A 19,439-nucleotide genomic window follows, 5' to 3' on the forward strand; every position below is an offset into this window, starting at 1 on the left:
CCCTTTGTTTTTTTGTTTTGTTTTGTTAAAGATTCTATTTATTTACTTTGAGAGGTAGAGTTACAGACAGAGGGAAAGACAGAAAGGTCTTCCATATGCTGGTTCACTCCCCAAATGGCCGCAATGGCTGGAGCTGGGCCAATCTGAAGGAAGGAGCAAGGAGCTTTATCCGGGTCTCCCATGAGGGTTCAGAGACCCAAGTGCGTGGCCCATATTCTACTGCTTTCCCACACCATAGCAGAGAGCTGGATCAGAAGAGTAACAGTTAGGACTAGAACTGGTGCCCATATGGGATGCTGGTGCTGCAGGCAGAGGATTAACCTCCTGTGCCACAGTGCTGGCCCGGGACACCATCTTTAGCAATTGCTTCTGCCCTATGTGTACCAGAAAACTGATGTGTTGGCATGGGGCAGGGGAATCTTGTTTTGATAAACTGAGGCTAATTTTCACAGGTGCCAATATCCTCTAGCAATACATTAGAATGCTTTCATGGATCTTAGGAGAAAGTGTTTTTCTTGGTGACTGGACTTGCTCCTCTGATTTTGTATAATTCAAGATATTTGGAACTATATAATCACCCTAGTACCTTACAGTCAAAAGCATTCACTTTCATAATCTGGATCAGTTGTACAGACTAGAGAAAATCAAAAGCATATACAGAATTTGTCTTAAGAGCAGAAAATTATTTCAGTTGTCCTCTGCTTTGTTCCTTTTCACTCAGAGTAGCAGGGTGCCCAGAAGCCATTGCTTTATTTGCATTTAGAATGGAAGGTATCTGACTTTAAGTTTCTCAAGGTTTCAGACTTCAAAACCAGCCTATTCAAAGTAACATGGTGTGTGATGAAAAGGAAATGTTTGACAAGAGCTGCAGCAGGGGAGTTAGACCCCATGGAGAACAGTAGAGTAGGACCCTTGCCAGGTTTGGGGAGCCACAGGCTAAGCCCCACCCTCTGCAGCATTTTTACTGTGGGTCCGTGCGTGTGTTATGTGCAACACTGCAGGCCTTTCCGGCTGGAATGACCCTCAAGTGGTTGCTATTAATAAATGTAGTGCTAAGCACAGTGGTTGCTGTTCTGAATGTGGGTGTGTCTTGTGCTGAGAAACAACACGCCAACCATTGATTTCTCTACCCCAGAGCAGCCTCCGGGCGACACTAGGAGAAAAGTAAGTGGTTTTCTAGGCTCTAGCACGGTGGCTGTTGCATGGACGTGACTTCTTGTGGAAGCTTGTGTGTTTCTCTTGGCTTACCATTTTCTGTTCCTGCTCATCTGTCACTGAGCTTTCTGTGTTACGTTATCTTTTTACTTGTGAAGATTCAGGTTTCACCCCGGAAAGACTTTGACGTGTAATGGAGTTTGAAAACTGAAGCACTTCCTGTCTCTTCTGGGGATGAGAGTCTCCGCCCCTTCCCAACCCTCCTGACCACCACGCCCTTCCCACTGGTAGTTAAGTTTCAGCAGTCTGAAATGTGGTCTCTTTAACTGACCAGTGGCACTAAATTTTCCATCTTTAGTCTATTTCAGTCCATAGAGATAGCATAAATCTTTGTCTAGATAGTAGGGCAGGACCTTAAGTCTGTCTTAAGAACAAAACCAAAATGGAAAAGTACAAAGCAGAAAATGTACTTTTTTCATTTGTAAAAGCTACTAAACTTGCCTTGCTTCTCCCTCTTCCAGTTTATTTACCCACAGAAATAGCACCAGATGTGCACAGTGCACCAAGCTGTTTTGGAAAATGTGAATCAGTGTCTTATAAAGGAGAGAACAAGAACTTTTTCTAAGTAGACTCTGACCCTGTTCAGATTACACACACACAGCTTTCGCAGGAGTCCCAAGGTTGAGTGAAGGGTGATGATGTGGCCAAGGCGCTCCCCTCTGTGTCCAGCTGTGGCAGACCTCTGTCAGATCTGGTATTTTCCAGTCAGGAGACCAGAAAAGGTCCTATAGGATCAGTTATTTCTCCTGAATACAATGCCAGTTGTATGTAAATTTTATATTTTCACAACTAATACTCTTGTACCAAAAGTAATCCCGTGTGAAACCTGTGGAAAGTTGAATGTGTTTATTTGCAGGCATTCCATAGCTTCTGTCTGTGTATGCTTTATTGTGTCTTTAAAAACTCTTTAAACAAAGTTGCCATTTTATGGTCATTTCTGGATATCAGTAACATATGCTTTTCAGATGCTTCTAAACAAAATACTTTTTGTGGTGTGAGAAACTAAGAAAATACGTGGGTAGAATTATCTTCTTTCTCTGAGCAATTTAAGATTATGCATTACACTAATAAAATTATGCCATGCTGTGTTTCTGAAGAGAATGAGTTCTATAATTGCATCCCTTTCATCTGAATTTTGACCTTTTCCAAATCCGGGACAGTGTAATGAACTAACGTGCCTTTCTGGTGGCCCTGTCAGACCAGGCGCCTTCCTTTCAAAATCCTGCCTTGGTTTCCTGGTGTGTTTGTGTTGCTGGATGAAGACTGGTCTGTCTCTGAGTTCAGACCTACAGAGCAGCCCACAGTAGAAAGCTTCCGTTTCAGGATTGTGTCCAGTGAGCTGGGGACAGAACACTGCAATCACTTGACTCGTTTGTTTCATGCAGTTCCAGGTTGCCCCTGAACTCAAGTTCCCAGTTCCCTAAGAAATTTTGTTTTCTAAAACTAATACCTTTGTGTAGTCTTCTATGCTACTAAAAGAGCAGAGACATTTGTCAGGTTGCTGACTACACACATTGGTAACTAAGGAATCGCTCCCCTACCGGCTCAGCAAGAACATGCCCTAGTGTACAGCCTGGCAGACAGCAATACACTCTATGGCTCGTGTGCTCTCCTGGCAAGGAGGAGGGAGATGGATAAAGTACAGGTAATAAACATCTTCATCTCAGGACTCGGTGCCCTTCTTAGTCTCGTCTTCAATTTAGAGAAACACTGAGGAGTTTGCTTGGAAACAGAGGAGAAAAGACCCTTTAATACAAAGTAGTTGCTTTTTGCTGGGGCCATACTGTTACCTACTTTTAAAGTGCAGGATTTTCTCACGCACTGGAGTGCGCCTCCTAGTGGGGACCTCGTGACTTACATGGGGGCCGGCATTTCCAGGATAGGCCAGATGTCAGCGCAGTCTAGAGGAGCTAGCTGGTATGCTTCCCCTCCTCCCCCTGCGCCCATGGCAATGAAAGTCACAGCAGAAAACCTCTTAGTTCATCCTTTGCTTAAACGATTCTTGTGTTTTAAGAACGTGCCAGCGTTGTTCTAGGCACTGGGGAGCACGGCTGTGGCGATGCAGTCAAGGCCCGTGCCCTGATGGAACTCGCGCTCCCGCGGAGGGGATAGGCAGCGGGAAAATAAGCGGCAGAGGTGGCGCCAGTGAAGGAAGAGAAGTGAAGTGACGTTGCAGCATGACTCAGAGCCTAGACCGTCTTCTCTGGAGAGATGACCCTGGAGATGGCAGTGATAAAGGAGAGGCAGAGGAGGAACCAGCGGGTTGGGGCGGGGGACGGAGTTGGGCAGGAGTGTTCCCGGCAGTGACAGCGCAGGCTTCTCGCTTGTGCAGGGAAGTGCAGCCAGGTCACTGGAGGGTGGGTCCGGAGCGGAGCTGAGTGCTGCTGAACACCGGGCGTCTCTTCCGAGAAGTGCATCGTAGGCGAATATCCCAGAGTGAGCCTACGTGTGCCAGCAAGACTGCGTGATGGCGTCACAGGCCATAGACCTCACAGGACCGCCGCTGTCTGTCCCTGGCCAGAACATCAGTCGCGGCACACGATCGTATTCACGGAGCAGAGTAGGGGAGGGTCTGGAAGCAACCCGCTGAGTTTTCTGTTAATTCATGACGTTGATTTCATTGACGGTTAATACCTGAGAAGACAAGATGCGCAGAGCAAACCTGTGCACGGGCAGTCGGAGGTGTAAGGCTGAGGAGACGGGCTGCTTCAAGACTAAATCTGTGTGTCGGTCCCACACCGACAGGGGGTCAGCATCTCAGCACTCTCAGTTTAGACTTTTTGCTCAAATTGCTGCCCTATCTTTTGTGTCTCCCCCTGTATGAATGAGCTGGCGTGTAGTGATCAGTTTTTTTTATTTTTATTTTGTTTTATTTTTTATTTTTTGACAGGCAGAGTGGACAGTGAGAGAGAGAGACAGACAGAGAGAAAGGTCTTCCTTTGCCGTTGGTTCACCCTCCAATGGCCGCCACGGCTGGCGCGCTGTGGCCGGCGCACTGCGCTGATCCGAAGGCAGGAGCCAGGTGCTTCTCCTGGTCTCCCATGGGGTGCAGGGCCCAAGGACTTGGGCCATCCTCCACTGCACTCCCTGGCCACAGCAGAGAGCTGGCCTGGAAGAGGGGCAGCCAGGACAGAATCCGGTGCCCCGACCGGGACTAGAACCCGGTGTGCCAGCGCCGCAAGGCGGAGGATTAGCCTAGTGAGCCGCGGCGGCGGCCAGTTTTTTTATATATATATATGTAAGATTTATTTATGTTAGAGGCAGAGAGAGAGGGAGGGAGAGAGAGAGAGAGATCTTCCATCTGCTGGTTCATTCCCCCAAATGACAACAGCCAGAGCTGAGTCAATCCAAAGCCAGGAGCTTCTTCCAGGTATCCCACGTGGGTGCAGGGGCCCAAGCACTTGAGCCGTCTTCTGCTGCTTTACCAGGCACTTTAACAGAGAGCTGGATCAAGAGTGGAACAGCCGGGACTTGAACCAGCGCCACAAGGGATACCAGCACTGCAGGCGGCAGCTTTACCTTCTACGCCACAGCGCCAGCCCCAGTGACCAGTTTCTTAAGAGGATTCTGAAATGAGAGTTTCAGGAAGCTGCAGTAGCAAGCAGATGATCCTTGAATTTGTTTTCAAAATGTTTGAAAGCACAGAGAATCATAAAAGCCAAAATCAAATCACCCTTCACTGTTGATCAAGGTCCACTCAGGATTGTGTGTCTGTTCCATTTTATTTTTCAAGCAGGAAGCACTAAGGGTAGACAGCGGCTGAGGGAGAAGGATGGAATGCACATATATTGGATGGCTGCCAGGTACCAGGTGGCACCACGCTCTTTCTGTGTTTTATCTCCTCTAACAGTCACAGCCCTCTGAGCTGGGACTCATTCCACTGCTGACATGATGGAGCGCCCGAGAGGTTAGCATGATTTGCTCAGGGTCACAGAGCAAGTGATAGACCTGAGTTCAAATTCTGCCTCTGGCTGACCCCGACTCTGTGGTCTTTGCATTACTTGCATATGCTTTACTTAAAGTGGTCTTCCCCGAGTTCCCTTTCCCAGATTTCACAATGTCAGGTTCCAGACAAGGCATCTTTGGGAAATGCTAGGTTAAACAAAGTCAGGCGAGTTTCCTTGCTGCAGAACTTCTCAATGCCCTAGATACAGGAATGCACCTGGTGATTCTCCAGGGGAAATGGGCTGCATTTGGCACTGGGAAGTTTCTTCCTGCACTAGCTACCAGGCTCAGTGTTCTGTGGGGCTGACACAGAGGAGATCTTGTGCTGAAAAACTCAGTAGGAAAATGGACAGGAAACAGAGGCAGGGTTTTTTGAAAAGATTTTTATTTATTTATTTGAAAGGCAGAAGTGGTGGTGGGGGAGGTCTTAGATCCGTAGGTTCGCTCCCCAAATGGCTGCAATGGCCGGAACTGCACTGATCTGGAGCCAGGAGCTTCTTCCGGGTCTCCCACGCGGGTGCAGGGGCTTAAGGACTTGGGCCATCTTCCACTGCTTTCCCATGCTACAGCAGAGAGCTGGATTGGAAGTGGAGCAGCCGAGTCTTGAACCGGTGCCCACGTGGGATGCCGACACTGCAGGCTGCAGCTTTAACCGTTAGACCACAGCGCCTGCCCCAGAAAGAGGCATTTTACCTTGGAGCAAATCTACATGGTTTGTAAAGATGCTCACTTTATTAGTGATCAGGGAGATGTAAATCCAACCCACCTTGGGATTGGCAGAGGTGAAGACGTCTGCAGAATCCGAGCAGGGGGGAAGGTGGGTCCGTGGCACAGACACACACTTCTGCTGGGAGTTACATTGGCAAAGCCTTTCGGAAGACAGGCTGTGTTATCATAGAGTTGACCCTTCCCATACTCTGTGACCTAGCAGTTGCATCCGATCCTAGACACAGGCTTTCATCAGAAGACACACCAGGACCTGCTTCCAGTAGCCCGATTCTAATGTAGACCTGAAAGACAACCCCAGATCTCAGCAGGGTTGGAATGGACCAAGTGAGGTATATTCACTAGACAGATGTTACACAACAGTGGCGTTGGCTCAAGTACAGCTAAATACAGCAGTGTGGCTCAATATTAGAAATATAAAAGATGAATTAAATTAGAAAATGGGATTTGTTAACAGGGCTCAATTTTGTTTGACAGCCTTCCGCTGACGTCAGTGTAAGTGGTCAGGGAGACAGAGTCCCATTTGGTTTCTGTCCCTATCGGTAGCATCAGCTGCTTTGAGAATAAATATTCACAAAACGCTCAACATGGTGGTGTGTTAATTTCTCTGGCTTAGACCTGGGTCCTGTCTATGCTGTGAACTCAGGTTTTGATTTTTGACAAGTCACTTAATTGCCCTGGCCGTCATTTTTGTTATTAAAAAGTAAAGGTAAGAGGTGTGCATTGTGGCACAGCTGGTTAAGCTGTCGCTTGGGACACCCAGCATCCCATACTGCGGTGGTGGTTCAGGTTCTGGCATCCTGGGAGGCTGCAGATGATGGCTCAAGTGCTTGGGCTCCTGGCCCAGGCCTGGCTGCTAAGGGCATTTGGGGAGTGAACGAGAAGATGGAAGAACTCTCTGTCTCTGTGTCTCTCTCAAGCAAATGACGATAAATCAATGTTTTTTAAGGGCAGCACCATCTGTGCCATATACTTCACTGTGGTGAAGGTGGATGTGCTCTGAAAAGTCCTCCCGTGGGGCTGTCCGATGACAGACGGGGGGGTGGGGTGGGGTGGAGTGCTGGCATTTTATTTTTATTTATTTATTTATTTATTTTTTATTATTTTTTGACAGGCAGAGTGGACAGTGAGAGAGAGAGAGACAGAGAGAAAGGTCTTCCTTTGCCGTTGGTTCACCCTCCAATGGCCGCCGCGGCCGGCGCGCTGCGGCCGGCGCACCGCGCTGATCCGATGGCAGGAGCCAGGAGCCAGGTGCTTTTCCTGGTCTCCCATGGGGTGCAGGGCCCAAGCACCTGGGCCATCCTCCACTGCACTCCCTGCCACAGCAGAGGGCTGGCCTGGAAGAGGGGCAACCGGGACAGAATCCGGCGCCCCAACCGGGACTAGAACCCAGTGTGCCGGCGCCGCTAGGCGGAGGATTAGCCTAGTGAGCCGCAGCGCTGGCCAGTGCTGGCATTTTAATGGCTCCTCTGCAGTGCTTCTCTGTGGTTGCTCAGGCCCCACCTGGGCAGAGCAGTCCCAGGTCGCATTTTTCAGGCCTTCCGTGCATTAGCGAAGGTCGTCTTCTGACTAGAGGTCAGGTTTATGAATGTGGTAAGTGCAACCTGAGTGGGCCTAAGGTTTCTCCATTTTGGTTAGACACATCTGAAGAGAGAGGGTCTACAGGGAAGTAAGATGCTCACCTTCCCTAAAGCGTACACATAGACGTGGGTCTAGAAGACGGAAGCCGAGCCCGTGGGGTGAGAGAAGAGCCGCCTGCAGCGTGTTTTGCCGTCACACTCGGGCCCCTTCCTTCACGGCCTCCGTGCTAGAGGTTGACGTCCACGTCCTGAGTGGCTGGGCTCCAGCTTCACTCGCAGCACAGGGAGGCAGGGATGAGGGAGCAGGGCTTCTCTGCCGCCTGAGACAGCGGAGACCCCATAGCTTTGTCATTACTGCTTTTTTATTTTTTAATAGTCTTTAAAATATATTTGTTTATTTGAAAAGCAGAGTTAAGGAGAAACAGATCTTCCACCCACTGGTTCATTCCACAAATGGCCGCAGCTGGCCAGGCTGAAGCCAGGAGCCAGGAACTCCTTCTGGGTCTCCCATGTTGGGTGGCAGGGACCATCTTCTGCTGCCTTCCTCGGCTCATTAGCAGGGGGCTGGGTTGGAGCAGAGCAGCCGGCATCAGAACCAGCACTCACATGGGATACTGGCATGGCAGGCGGCAGTTTAACCTGTTGTGCCACAATGTCAGCCCGACAGCTCTGTCCTTGGCCTGCAGTTTGCTGCACAAGGTGTTTGGTCACTTCACTTGGAAATGTCAGGGAACGACGGGCCTGCGCTCCTGGTTCACTAAAGATGGGGCATCTCCTGCTGCATTTCCCCTAGGGTGAGATTCAGCATTTGACCTTTGGGGATCTTGCCGTCTGTAGTCAGACTCTAATGCAGCAGAGTTTGAGGGACTCTCCCCACTGCCCCTCCCCCAGCCCCTTTTCTTTGCTGTATGTGCCTTTCTCCAGTCAGTCTTTCCCCGTGTGAGATTTCACTGTTTTTAGCAAATGAGGCCACTGTTAGCAAGGACAGGCAGGTTGGCAGTTGGCTGGGCCCTGTCCAAGCATTGCAGGTATAGTCAGCCCTTCCTCGCTCTCCTACCGATGCTGGTCATCACAGCGAACACCTGATATTTTATTTCTCTCCGAATAGTGCTGGCACTGTCTTTGCCAGAGAACCGGGATCCGTATGTTTGTTCAGATGCTGGTCTCCTCGTGGGTCTGAATTACTGCCTCGGTCCCACTCCCTGCCTCCCCCCAGCTTTCTCTGTTAACATATCTTTCTTTTTCTTTAGACCAATGAGGCGAGCTCAGAGTCGATAGCATCATTCTCCAAACAAGAGATCATGAGCAGCTTTTTGCCCGAGGGAGGGTGCTACGAGCTGCTCACTGTTATAGGTAATGACTGGGTCTGCCCTGAGTTCCTGCTGGGGCACAGCTGCAGCTCTCGGCATCCCTGGCTGGCCGGGCACCAGGAGGCCCCCAGCTTGTTAGGCTTCCTGATGACGAGACCAGCTTTTGTGGGTCGTCCGTGGTTTTCGACCTCCCAGTGTGGGGAGAAGTCAGGTTTCCAGGAAAGCAGTTCTTTTGCAGTCTTTCCTACGTGGCCTCACTCTTCTCGTGTCTTGTGCCACAGGCAGTTAGGATGCCTGGCCAAGAAGCTGATAGGAAAACACCCAAGAAAAGCCCTCCATGAAAGTGACAGTAGTGAAAATTTAACTTGAATTTTCTATTAGAATTAAGTCCCTTTTTCTTAAAGGAAGATAAATAACCATTGTTGTCCTTGTGAATGGCATTCTTATTTCCTCTTTTCTTTAAGGCAAGGGATTTGAGGACCTGATGACCGTGAACCTAGCCAGATATAAACCGACAGGAGAGTATGTGACGGTGCGGAGGATTAACCTGGAAGCTTGTTCCAATGAGATGGTGACATTCTTACAGGTATAACAGGAGTGTGACCTGGACGATAGGCTCTTGGCTCCAGGAGTGACCGTTCAGCCATCTCTCACATGGGTTCCCTGAAAGTACCTGGCAGGAAACAGTGGTAGACCAGCACTGGGAAACGGGGGAGCTTTCAATGGGGGCTCACAGGATGGGGCTGTGATACTGCTCAGCCCAGTTGAGAGTCCCCTCTTCTTCTCCAAAAGGCCCTTCTGTCTCATTTATTATTCAGAGAGGCTAAATCACTTGCCCAGGGCCACACCCCCTAGTAGATGGTAGAGGCAGGTCTAGCCTGCCTGCATGGGGGCGCCATCTGCTAGAGGCTCTTAGCATCCTTCTCCTCGGGGCCAGAGGATCCCTTCTGGTGGAGAAGGAAGTAGCCACCCTCTTGGTAAACCTGGGGAGACAGCAGTTGGAGACACTGGCCAGGGCTAAGCTCTGGGGTCTGGCTCAGCGTCTGCTGCATCAGGTACTCGCGGCCACTCCTCCTTCATTTCCAGTTGTTTTCTGAACTGGTGCTTACCTGCTTGCTCCAGCACCAGTTCATCCATTCAGAGTAGTTCGCTGCGCTGAGGATGGAGAGGTCAGTCCAGTTCAGTTATTTGAGAAAAGACATGCCTGTGTGCTGGTGCACTTGGGACTGTACGGTTCTTTGGGTTTTATTCTGTGAAGCAGTGACAGGTAGAAGGTATAGCCTGTGTAGCTTTAGCTTATGTCCAAAGGCCAGGACGCTGGCTTCTGTAGTTCTTTGTCCAAAACATTTTCTTTTTACACTTCCCGTAGCTGCTCCTGATGAAGACATCTCTCAGTCATGGGTTGCTGGAAAACAGCTTCTAATGTTTATTGGTCGTCATTTGTTCTCTGATACCTTTCCTTGTGTCTTTCAACTATAACACTTTCACTTGTAATAGAAAAACATTTGTTTTTCTATCATAAAGAGGAGTTCTGTGCCTCAGCCCTGAGGTTGAGCTAAGTTTCTAACTTCCTAAGTCTTCAGTCACAGTTTTGTTTCCCTCAGAAGTGATGACTGGGACCCTGGGCTGTGCTAACCTGTTGTGTGTGGCCGGGGCCGTTCCCCCAGCTTGTGCGGACTGGCTGCAGGGCCTCTCTGAGGCGGAAGCTGGCACAGCAGCCTGGCTCCCTGCACAGATCTGGACCGCGTTTCTCCTCTTAGGGTGGCTCCCACCTCGGCTGCTCCAGGATCCTGAGAAGAGCACCCAGAAAGTGCCGGTCCCCAGATTGTTCACCCTGTCCCCATCAGGTGGAGCGTCAGTGACCCGAGTCATCAGTCTTCAGTGCCCTGGCATCTAACTTCAGCTTTCCCATTGCTTTCAGGGGGAGCTTCATGTCTCTAAACTCTTCAACCACCCCAACATCGTGCCCTACCGAGCCACCTTCATTTCAGACAACGAGCTGTGGGTTGTCACGTCATTCATGGCGTACGGTAAGTGGGAAGGGGCTCCTGGCAGAGAGGGCTCTGAGAACTCTGTGGTCAGACTGCTGGTCTGTAGCTTCCCTCTGTGACCCTCCCTCCCCACCCCCAACTCCTGCTCAGGTTCTGCGAAGGATCTCATCTGCACACACTTCATGGACGGCATGAGCGAGCTGGCCATTGCTTACATCCTGCAGGGGGTGCTCAAGGCGCTGGACTACATCCACCACATGGGCTACGTGCACAGGTACAGCCTGGGTGGCCTCGCCGTGTTCTAGAGTGGGTGTCTGTGGCTGTGAGCCCTCCGAGAAACATTTTTTTAAAAAAATATTGATTTATTTATTTGAAAGGCAGAGTTACAGAGAGGCAGAGGCAGAAGCAGAGAGAGGTCGTCCATCCGCTGGTTCACTCCTCAGATGGCCACAACAGATCTGAAGCCAGGAGCCAGGAGCCAGGAGCTTCTTCCGGGTCTCCCACGCAAGTGCAGGGGCCCAAGGACTTGGGCCATTTTGTACTGGTTTCCCAGGTCACAGCAGAGAGCTGGATGGGAAGTGAAGCAGCGGGACTTGGAGCGGCTCCCAGATAGGAGGCTGGCACTGCAGGCAGTGCTTTACCCGCTACGCCACAGCACCAGCCCCATCGGGAAACATTTAAGGCTGAAGTTAGTGAAGCCAAAGTGTGAAATCATGGATCTGGATTCTGATTTTTTTTTTTTTAAGATTTTATTTATTTATTTGAGAGGTAGAGTTACAGAAAGAAGAGACAGAGAGAAAGGTCTTTCATCTGCTGGTTCACTCTCCAAATGGCCACAGCTGGGCTGATCCAAAACTAGGAGCCAGGAGCTTATTCTTGGTCTCCCATGCAGGTGCAGGGCCCAAACACTTGGGCCATCCTCCACTGCTTTCCCAGGCCATAGCAGAGAGCTGGATCAGAAGAGAAGCAGCCAGGACACGAACCAGTGTTCATATGGGATGCTGGCACCGCAGGCAGAGGCTTAGCCTACTATGCCACAGCACCTGCCCCTGGATTCTGATCTTGAAACTGACTTGGGGGACAGTCATTTAACCTGTTGAGCACTGAAACCACTAACCTTGTCCTTACTGAGCAGCTTGGTCCTGAATGTTGTGGGAGAAGAACATCTTTTTAATTTATTTTTTTATTTTTTTACAAGATTTATTTATTTATTGGCAAGGCAGAGTTACAGAGAGGCAGAGGCAGAGAGAGAGAGAGAGAGAGAGAGAGGGAGAGAGGTCTTCCATCTGCTGGTTCACTCCCTAGATGGCTGCAATGGCCAGAGCTGCACTGATCCGAAGCCAGGAGGAGCCAGGAGCTTGCTCTGGGTCTACCACATGGGTGCAGGGACCCAAGGACTTGGGCCATCCTCCACTGCATTCTCAGGCCATAGCAGAGAGCTGGATTGGGAAGTGGAGCAGCCAGGACTCGAACCGGCACCCATATGGGATGCTGGCACTGTAGGCAGCGGCTTTAACCGCTACACCACAGTGCCAAGCCTGGAAAGGGACATCCGATGTGACCCCTCTCCCCATTTCCTCCTTCCCCCTCGTGTGCCTGAGTCAGTCTTGAGCCAAAGGGCGGAGCAGATACAGATCGCTCAGTAGGGAGTGTCAGGAAAGTCGGCTCACGGTGAGGCAGATAGAACGAGACCCCCATCTAACTCCACACACAAAGGGGGCTGCAGGCGGGCTCAAGGCCTGCGTGTAAAAGGAGATGTGAGCAGATGCCTTTGTGACCTGAGCCATGGAACTTCACCCTTTTTCCCCTAGATTGATTGATTGATTTGAAAGGCAGAGTTACAGAGAGACTGAGATCAGTCTTCCATCCACTGGTTCACTCCCCAGATGGCTGCAATGGCTGGAGCTGAGCCAATCTGAAGCCAGGAGCCAGGAGTTTCTTCTGGGTCTCCCATGCAGGTGCAGGGGCCCAAGCAAATGGGCCATCTTCTACTGCTTTCCCAGGCCACAGCAGAGAGCTGGATCTGAAGAGGAGCAACCGGGACTAGAACTGGCACCCATATGGGATGCCAGCACCGCAGGTAGAGGATCAAGCTACTGTGCCATAGTGCCGGCCCCTTCTCTACACTTTAGAGGCACAAAATATAAAGCAAAAATTTGATGAATTTGATTGTGTCAAGAACAGCATGACTAGATTTAAGAACTGGGTGACAAAGTGAGTTGAAGAAGATTGTTAGATTTGTCAGAAAGTTTGCAAAGCAACAACAACAAAAAAATACAGCAAAGCAATAGAAAAATGCAAAGGATATGGAGTTTGTAAGAGAGGAAACCCCAGAGACCAGCAGTCTCAGGAAACATAAGAGGAAAGCGAGTACGAACATGATTGTCAGCGGTGAGGCGGCTGGGGGAGGCCCAGCGCAGTGAGGATGTGAGCTTCTGGCTAGATAGTGCACAGGCCCATCGGGGCTTGGAAGTGTGTGTCATTGTCTATTCCTGTGCTGCCCAGATGCAGTGTGTGGGCTCCTCCCTGGGAGAACAGGTGAATAAAGTGTTCTGTCCCACCCGTGCTGAGATCCAATTAGAAGCAAAGATCGGGGGCTGGCGTTGTGGTGCATGGGTTAAGCCATCGCTGCAACACTGGCATCCCGTATCAAGTGCTCGTTCAAGTCTTGGCTGCTCTGCTTCCAGTCCAACTCCTTGCTAATGTGCTTGGGAAGGCAGCAGGTGATGGCCTGGGTGCTTGGCCCCTGACACCCATGTGGGAGACCCAGATGGAATTCTGGGTTCCTGACTTTGACCTGGCCCAGCCCTGACTATTGCAACCATTTGGGGAATGCACCAGCAGATGGAAGATCTCTGTCTCTCCTTCTCTCTATCACTTTGTCTTTCAAATAAATAAATAAATCTTCAGGGCAAAAAATCAACAAAGGTCAGATATAAGCAGAGAACAACACAGATGGGTCTTGAAAACATGGCACAAATAAAAAAATGAGGTGCATAACCCAGGACCATCAGATGTATTAAATATGTGCCTATAGAACAATGGCCTGTTTTAGAAGACTGTCTGCACTCAGAAAGTACAGATGAAAATCATCAGTAGGAGCAGAGAGAAGAGGGGGCTGTGAACATGACAAGATACAAGTAAGTTCCTAAATCTAGTGCTATGTAGATGGGGTCATGTTATCATTACCTTTAACTGTTCATTTGAAATGTTCATGAAAACACGTTTGCGGGCCGGCGCTGCAGCTCACTAGGCTAATCCTCCGCCTAGCGGCGCCGGCACACCGGGTTCTAGTCCCAGTCGGGGCGCCGGATTCTGTCCCAGTTGCCCCTCTTCCAGGCCAGCTCTCTGCTGTGGCCAGGGAGTGCAGTGGAGGATGGCCCAAGTGCTTGGGCCCTGCACCCCACGGGAGACCAGGATAAATACCTGGCTCCTGCCATCGGATCAGCGCGGTGCGCCGGCCGCAGCGGCCATTGGAGGGTGAACCAACGGCAAAGGAAGACCTTTCTCTCTGTCTCTCTCACTGTCCACTCTGCTTGTAAAAAAAAAAAAAGTTTGCATGCATATAATATGTGTATATAATACCATACAGTGCACACACACAGGAGACAGCTGACCAGAGCTAGTGTGTAAAGACCGAAGGTTTATAGTATGAGGGGTTCCTGCTGCTCACGACACCCTCCCCGCCTCTCCCCACCCCCCAGGAGCGTCAAAGCCAGCCACATCCTGATCTCTGTGGACGGGAAGGTCTACCTGTCTGGTTTACGCAGCAACCTCAGCATGATCAGCCATGGGCAGCGGCAGCGTGTAGTCCACGATTTTCCCAAGTACAGTATCAAGGTTCTGCCGTGGCTCAGCCCGGAGGTCCTACAGCAGGTCTGTGCCCGGGGTCCTGAAGTCCCCACCTCTCCCACCAACTCAGGATTTCCCAAAGAAGCCTTCAGGAATTTCCTGGGGTGGGGTGCTCTCTACTTCTGAGTGGAGTTCGGGGTGCTGGAGGGAGGGCTCCTTGTTGGCCAGGTGGACCTGGGAACCTGTAGTGGGGGCATTGTGGGCCCAGTGCAGATGGATGTGGTGTCCCCTGAGGGGGTCCCACACTGTATGTGACACTCTCTGTTCCCTTTGGGGGACTACTTGGTGCTCTGCCGATCCCTGTGCTGAGCAGAGCGTGGGGCCTGGCCCTGCCCACTTGGTACAGAGCATCGCCAGACCCGTGTGCCTTGTCCGGGCCAGGTCACCTGCAGCAGTTAGGCCCCGGGATTGTGGGACAGGCATTCCTTTCCTGTCCTTAGCTTTTGCCCGTGTTTCTAAGAACAGAGCAGGGGCTGCAGATGGAGTCACCCGTGGCTTTTCTCTCCTGTCGTAGAATCTTCAGGGGTACGACGCCAAGTCTGACATCTACAGTGTGGGGATCACAGCCTGTGAACTGGCCAATGGCCATGTCCCCTTTAAGGACATGCCTGCCACCCAGGTGAGCCCACAGCCTGCTGCCTGCCTGGGACCTGCTGAGTCCCTGCCACACTCCCGACTGCAGTAGGGTCACTGAGGTGACAGGCACAGCGTGCTCCTACGGAAGTCCCACCAGGGGAACTGCTGTGCACTCTCCTTCACTTCCCTGCGTGATGAAGGCCAAGGGCCTGGAACCCAGCCCAGGGAGGGAGCCAAGAGCAGACATGCGGCAGAGGCACGCTTACCCTGTGTCCACTGAAACGCTAAATCAGGCCAGCCCATTTTGATAGGTGGGCCTTGATGAATACGCCTGGGAAGTTCGTTTCTGAGTTAGAGTCCTCAGAGTTCTGTGCCCCCACCTTCAGGACCTCCACCATGCAAGTTCCGCTTCTGTTCGTGCCCCTAAGATGCCTGCCCTTTGGCCGCCCCGAGGGCCCGGTGCACAGCCGGTGGCAGAGGAGAGGCCCAGGAAATGGGCTTTTCCAGCCCCCAGCGAAGAAGTGGGCTTGGGGTCTTCTGGGCAAGAACGGGCTGGGTGAACTGGGAGGGGTGGGGCTCAGGCTCTGGGCAGGCCTCTCCCTTGAGCCCGAAGACCGCTTGGCTGGCAGGAGTCAGCTCGCGTATGGGCAGAGCGCGTCCCCTAGAGCAGGGGCCCCACCCAGGAGGCTTCGGAGAGGAGGCCGCACTTGCACTGGGTCTTAAAGGCAAATAGTGATTAACCACGTGAAGAGCAGGAACTACGGGGACCACTGGAAGGGTGAGGGAGCAAAGACACAAAGCCTCACAGGACCCGGGTCTGGAAGGAGCAAGCAGCTGTAAATGGCGGATGGACTGGGTGCTGCGAAGGGAACAAGCACGCACCATGGGGGCTCTGTAGGTGGCCCTCGGGAATCTGATCCCTGACCCGAGGCACGGGGCCATCACAGCACTGCAGATGTAGCACTCGGCAGATGAGTTACACCTGGGGCTGTTAGGCAGCTGTGGAAATCTAGGGCGGGAGATGGGAAATCTGTGTCCATTCAGTAACCCAAGGATGGCCAGGAGAGGTAAGAGGCTCCTCGGGCTGAGCCAGGGCGCAGGCCCAGCAGGCGTCGCTGCAGCGACAGAAGTGCCGGATCCCCAGGTGCAGCGTGGCTGTGCACGTCAGAGGAGGCCAGTGAGGAGGAGGGTGTGCGCTGCCTCCCCGACTCAAGTCAGCCGCCGCGCATGGCTCTGGAGACTGCCAGGTCGGCTTCTTCAGATTTTCATGAGGACATCCCCAAGGACAGCAGCACCTGAGCTGGCGCTGGCTTGACAGGAGTTGGGTGCGAGGGCTTTGGAAGAGCTGCGCAGGCCTGAGCTGGCCCGGCGCCCATCCCGTGCACCTGCCGCAGCCACAACTCAGGACGTGGAGCTGCAGGTGCTGCCTTGGGGACCCCATGGGACCCACCTGGGCATGGCGAACTGGAGCTGTGCTCCAGGATCCCCGGGCGGCCGCGCTACCCTAAGGTGGGGACTGTACAGTTAAGGGGATCCGACTGGCAGAGGGGGAGGGGAAACAGTCCTGGCGCCGGCCATGGTGAAGGGGCCCCCGCTGGGCAGCCCACTCCTCCACACGTTGGCCCGGAGGATGTGACGGCCACGCCAGCGACCAGCATGCCTTTGAGAAGTTCGGCGGACGCCACTGGCGTCTGCACGCCTGAGACAGGTGTGACGCGCGGGGACTCTGGGCCTCCGGGCCTCAGCCCAGGCCTGGCTCGCTCCTCACAGATGCTGCTGGAGAAGCTCAACGGCACGGTGCCCTGCCTGCTGGACACCAGCACCATCCCCGCCAACGAGCTGGCCATGAGCCCCTCCCGCTCGGCCGCCAGCGCCGGCCTGGGGGAGAGCCTGGCCACGGGCGCCCCTCGGCCCTCCAACGGCGACTCGCCTTCCCACCCCTACCACCGCACCTTCTCCCCCCACTTCCACCACTTCGTGGAGCAGTGCCTTCAGCGCAGCCCGGACGCCAGGTATGGCCCGCGGCCCGGGCTCGTGCGGGAATCGGGGGCGCTGTGGAGTCGGGCCGGGTCTCCAAGGTCCTGCAAGGGCCTGGGGGATCTGGAGCCCCCACTGCAGCGGGGCTCGGCTCCTGTGCTCTCTGGCTGTTCTTGGGGAGGGCACTGGTGACGCGGTCTCTTGTCCCTCTCTCCCAGGCCCAGTGCCAGCGCCCTCCTGAGCCACGCTTTCTTCAAGCAGGTACCGCAGCGCTGTCCGTGGGCTCCCTGTGTCCTTGCTGTGGTTCTGACTACCCACAATCCCTTAGCTTTGGGTCTTAGGCAGTCTCCTGTCTGGGGAGTTTGAGAAATGACCATGACCCTGAAGCCCTGTAAAGGCACTACTCCACCCCTGTGGCCTCTCGGTGTCCCGGGGCCCGGAGCAGCGGCGCCTATCAGCGACTGTCTCCTCCCACCCCCGCAGATCAAGCGGCGCGCCTCCGAGGCCTTGCCCGAGCTGCTCCGGCCCGTCACCCCCATCACTAGCTTTGAGGGCAGCCAGTCCCAGGACCACAGTGGCATCTTTGGCCTGGTGTCCAACCTGGAAGAGCTCGAGGTGGACGACTGGGAGTTCTGAGCACCGTGGAGCCGGCCCGCTGGGATGTGTGCGCTCCGCCCCAGGACTGGCACGCCTCGCCCTCCTGCAGCATCCCGGCTGGCAAGGACTTTCCCCGGGGAGAGCGGCTCTGCGGACTGCGACGGAGGTTCTGGAGAGACTTTCTTGCCGGCCGGAGCCCGGGGACACAGGGCTGTCTGGTAGCTGCGCCCCCAGCCTTGGGAGCGCAGGAGACTGCCCAGAGGGAAGAGGGGTGGCCGTGGCCCCTGCGCGGGGTTTGACACACGCCCAGGAAGCCCTCACCTCCGCTTGCCTCCGCCTGCTCTCCTGGCAGCTGAGTTCCATCCTCCCCTTGGCTCTCAGGTCCCACAGGTCGAGAGGAGGGGGGTCAGGTGGTTGGCAGCCTGCCCCCCTCCTCCCCGACCTCTCCCAGAGCCGGGGGGCGGGGTCTCTCTGGCTCCGGGAGCACCAGGTGCAGGCTGGGGCCATGCAGCCTCAGCTGCTGTCCCTTGGGCCCCCACACCATAGGTCAGCTGTGTGGCTCATTCCCTCCCCACCAAGAATCCATCCTCACACCTGCTGCCGGCTGCCTCGCTGCTTCCTCCAAGGGCCGGCACGTCTGCCCTCACCCCAGGGCTCAGTTCTTCCTGCTGGGTCAGTTTTGTCAGAGCAAATTAAAATTTTCAGTCTGGGAGAATCGGCGTGTGTGTGTGTGCGCGCGCATGTGAGAATCAGCATGTGTGTGCGTGTGCGTGTGCGTGTGTATCAGCACAGGGACTGCAGCCCCGCTTCCCGCCTTCCCTCCTGTGAGGACTCACTGCAGACCCACCGGCTGCTTAGAAAACCCTTGAGAGTACTGCATTGATTTTAGCCTGTGGCCATCAAACCGCTGTGGGGCGGCAGACCAGGCACTCCCCAGGGCCACTTCCGGGCCCAGAGGAGCTGAGGCGGAAGGCGTCTGGGCAGGAAAGGAGGTGCAGGGTTTTGTCCCGGAACCTGACTTGCAGAGTTTCCCTGCTGTCAGCACCCGCAACACCCGAAAGCAGGGGCTGGCGGGCAGCGTGCACGGTAACCATAGCCCGGCTCCCGATGCCTCCTGGTCCAGAGGCCGCTGCAGAGGTCAGGTTAGGGAAGTGCCCCTCCCTCTCAGATGCCCCCAGTCCCTTTCCTCAGAGACCTTAACACCAAATTAGAGAGGAAAAAGAAACCCTCTGGGGGAAGGGAGTGGCACCCAGTGGGGGTGGGGGGGAGGGGCAGGGCGGGTCACATGTATTTCCAGCCCCCCCCAGCTCCGTTTCTACTCTAAGCCCCCCCAACACCCCAGCACCCTATCAGTTTCCTTTCCTTCCTCATTGCGGCCTGCGCTGTCAGCCCATCCTCCAGCCAGAGCTGCCTCTCTGGCCGGCTCCCTGCTGCTGGGCCCACAGATGCCCTCCAGGGCCGCACAGCCGATGACAGAGGCGGAAACTCCCCTCCCCGGAGAGAAACAGTTGTGGAGGCTTCACACCCACTCGCCACCAGGGTCACCATCAGGTCCAGTGCACAGGCAAACACACGTCTTCCTCCGAGAGGCACAGGACGTGGCGTGGGTGCATGCAGGGAGCCAAGGAAACTGTAGGGGGGGGGGCGGTGAGGCCGCCTGCCAGCTCCCC

General features: G+C 53.7%; 1 protein-coding gene across 13 annotated transcripts in view; it reads left to right on the top strand.

Moving 5' to 3' along the window:
* Positions 1 to 18,484, top strand: part of STRADA (STE20 related adaptor alpha) — a 31,901-nt gene extending 13,417 nt beyond the window's left edge. For 8 of the 13 annotated variants that reach the window (XM_008271695.5, XM_089316822.1, XM_089316826.1 and 5 more), the window contains 9 exons: positions 8,717 to 8,819; positions 9,241 to 9,362; positions 10,698 to 10,806; positions 10,918 to 11,041; positions 14,472 to 14,643; positions 15,134 to 15,238; positions 16,966 to 17,207; positions 17,391 to 17,433; positions 17,656 to 18,484. In XM_008271695.5, the coding sequence (XP_008269917.1) occupies positions 8,717 to 8,819; positions 9,241 to 9,362; positions 10,698 to 10,806; positions 10,918 to 11,041; positions 14,472 to 14,643; positions 15,134 to 15,238; positions 16,966 to 17,207; positions 17,391 to 17,433; positions 17,656 to 17,808 (1,173 nt within the window). In that variant the 3' untranslated portion in view covers positions 17,809 to 18,484. Of the gene's footprint in view, positions 1 to 1,135; positions 1,165 to 8,716; positions 8,820 to 9,240; positions 9,363 to 10,697; positions 10,807 to 10,917; positions 11,042 to 14,471; positions 14,644 to 15,133; positions 15,239 to 16,965; positions 17,208 to 17,390; positions 17,434 to 17,655 lie in introns of all 13 variants that reach the window. The other 5 variants (XM_002719472.6, XM_008271694.5, XM_089316818.1 and 2 more) reach the window with 1 other exon arrangement.
* The last annotated feature ends 955 nt before the right edge of the window (positions 18,485 to 19,439 follow it).

Source organism: Oryctolagus cuniculus, chromosome 17 (assembly GCF_051225735.1).
Source record: "Oryctolagus cuniculus isolate XC-2025 breed Fujian yellow rabbit chromosome 17, ASM5122573v1, whole genome shotgun sequence".
NCBI classification, from domain to species: domain Eukaryota; kingdom Metazoa; phylum Chordata; class Mammalia; order Lagomorpha; family Leporidae; genus Oryctolagus; species Oryctolagus cuniculus.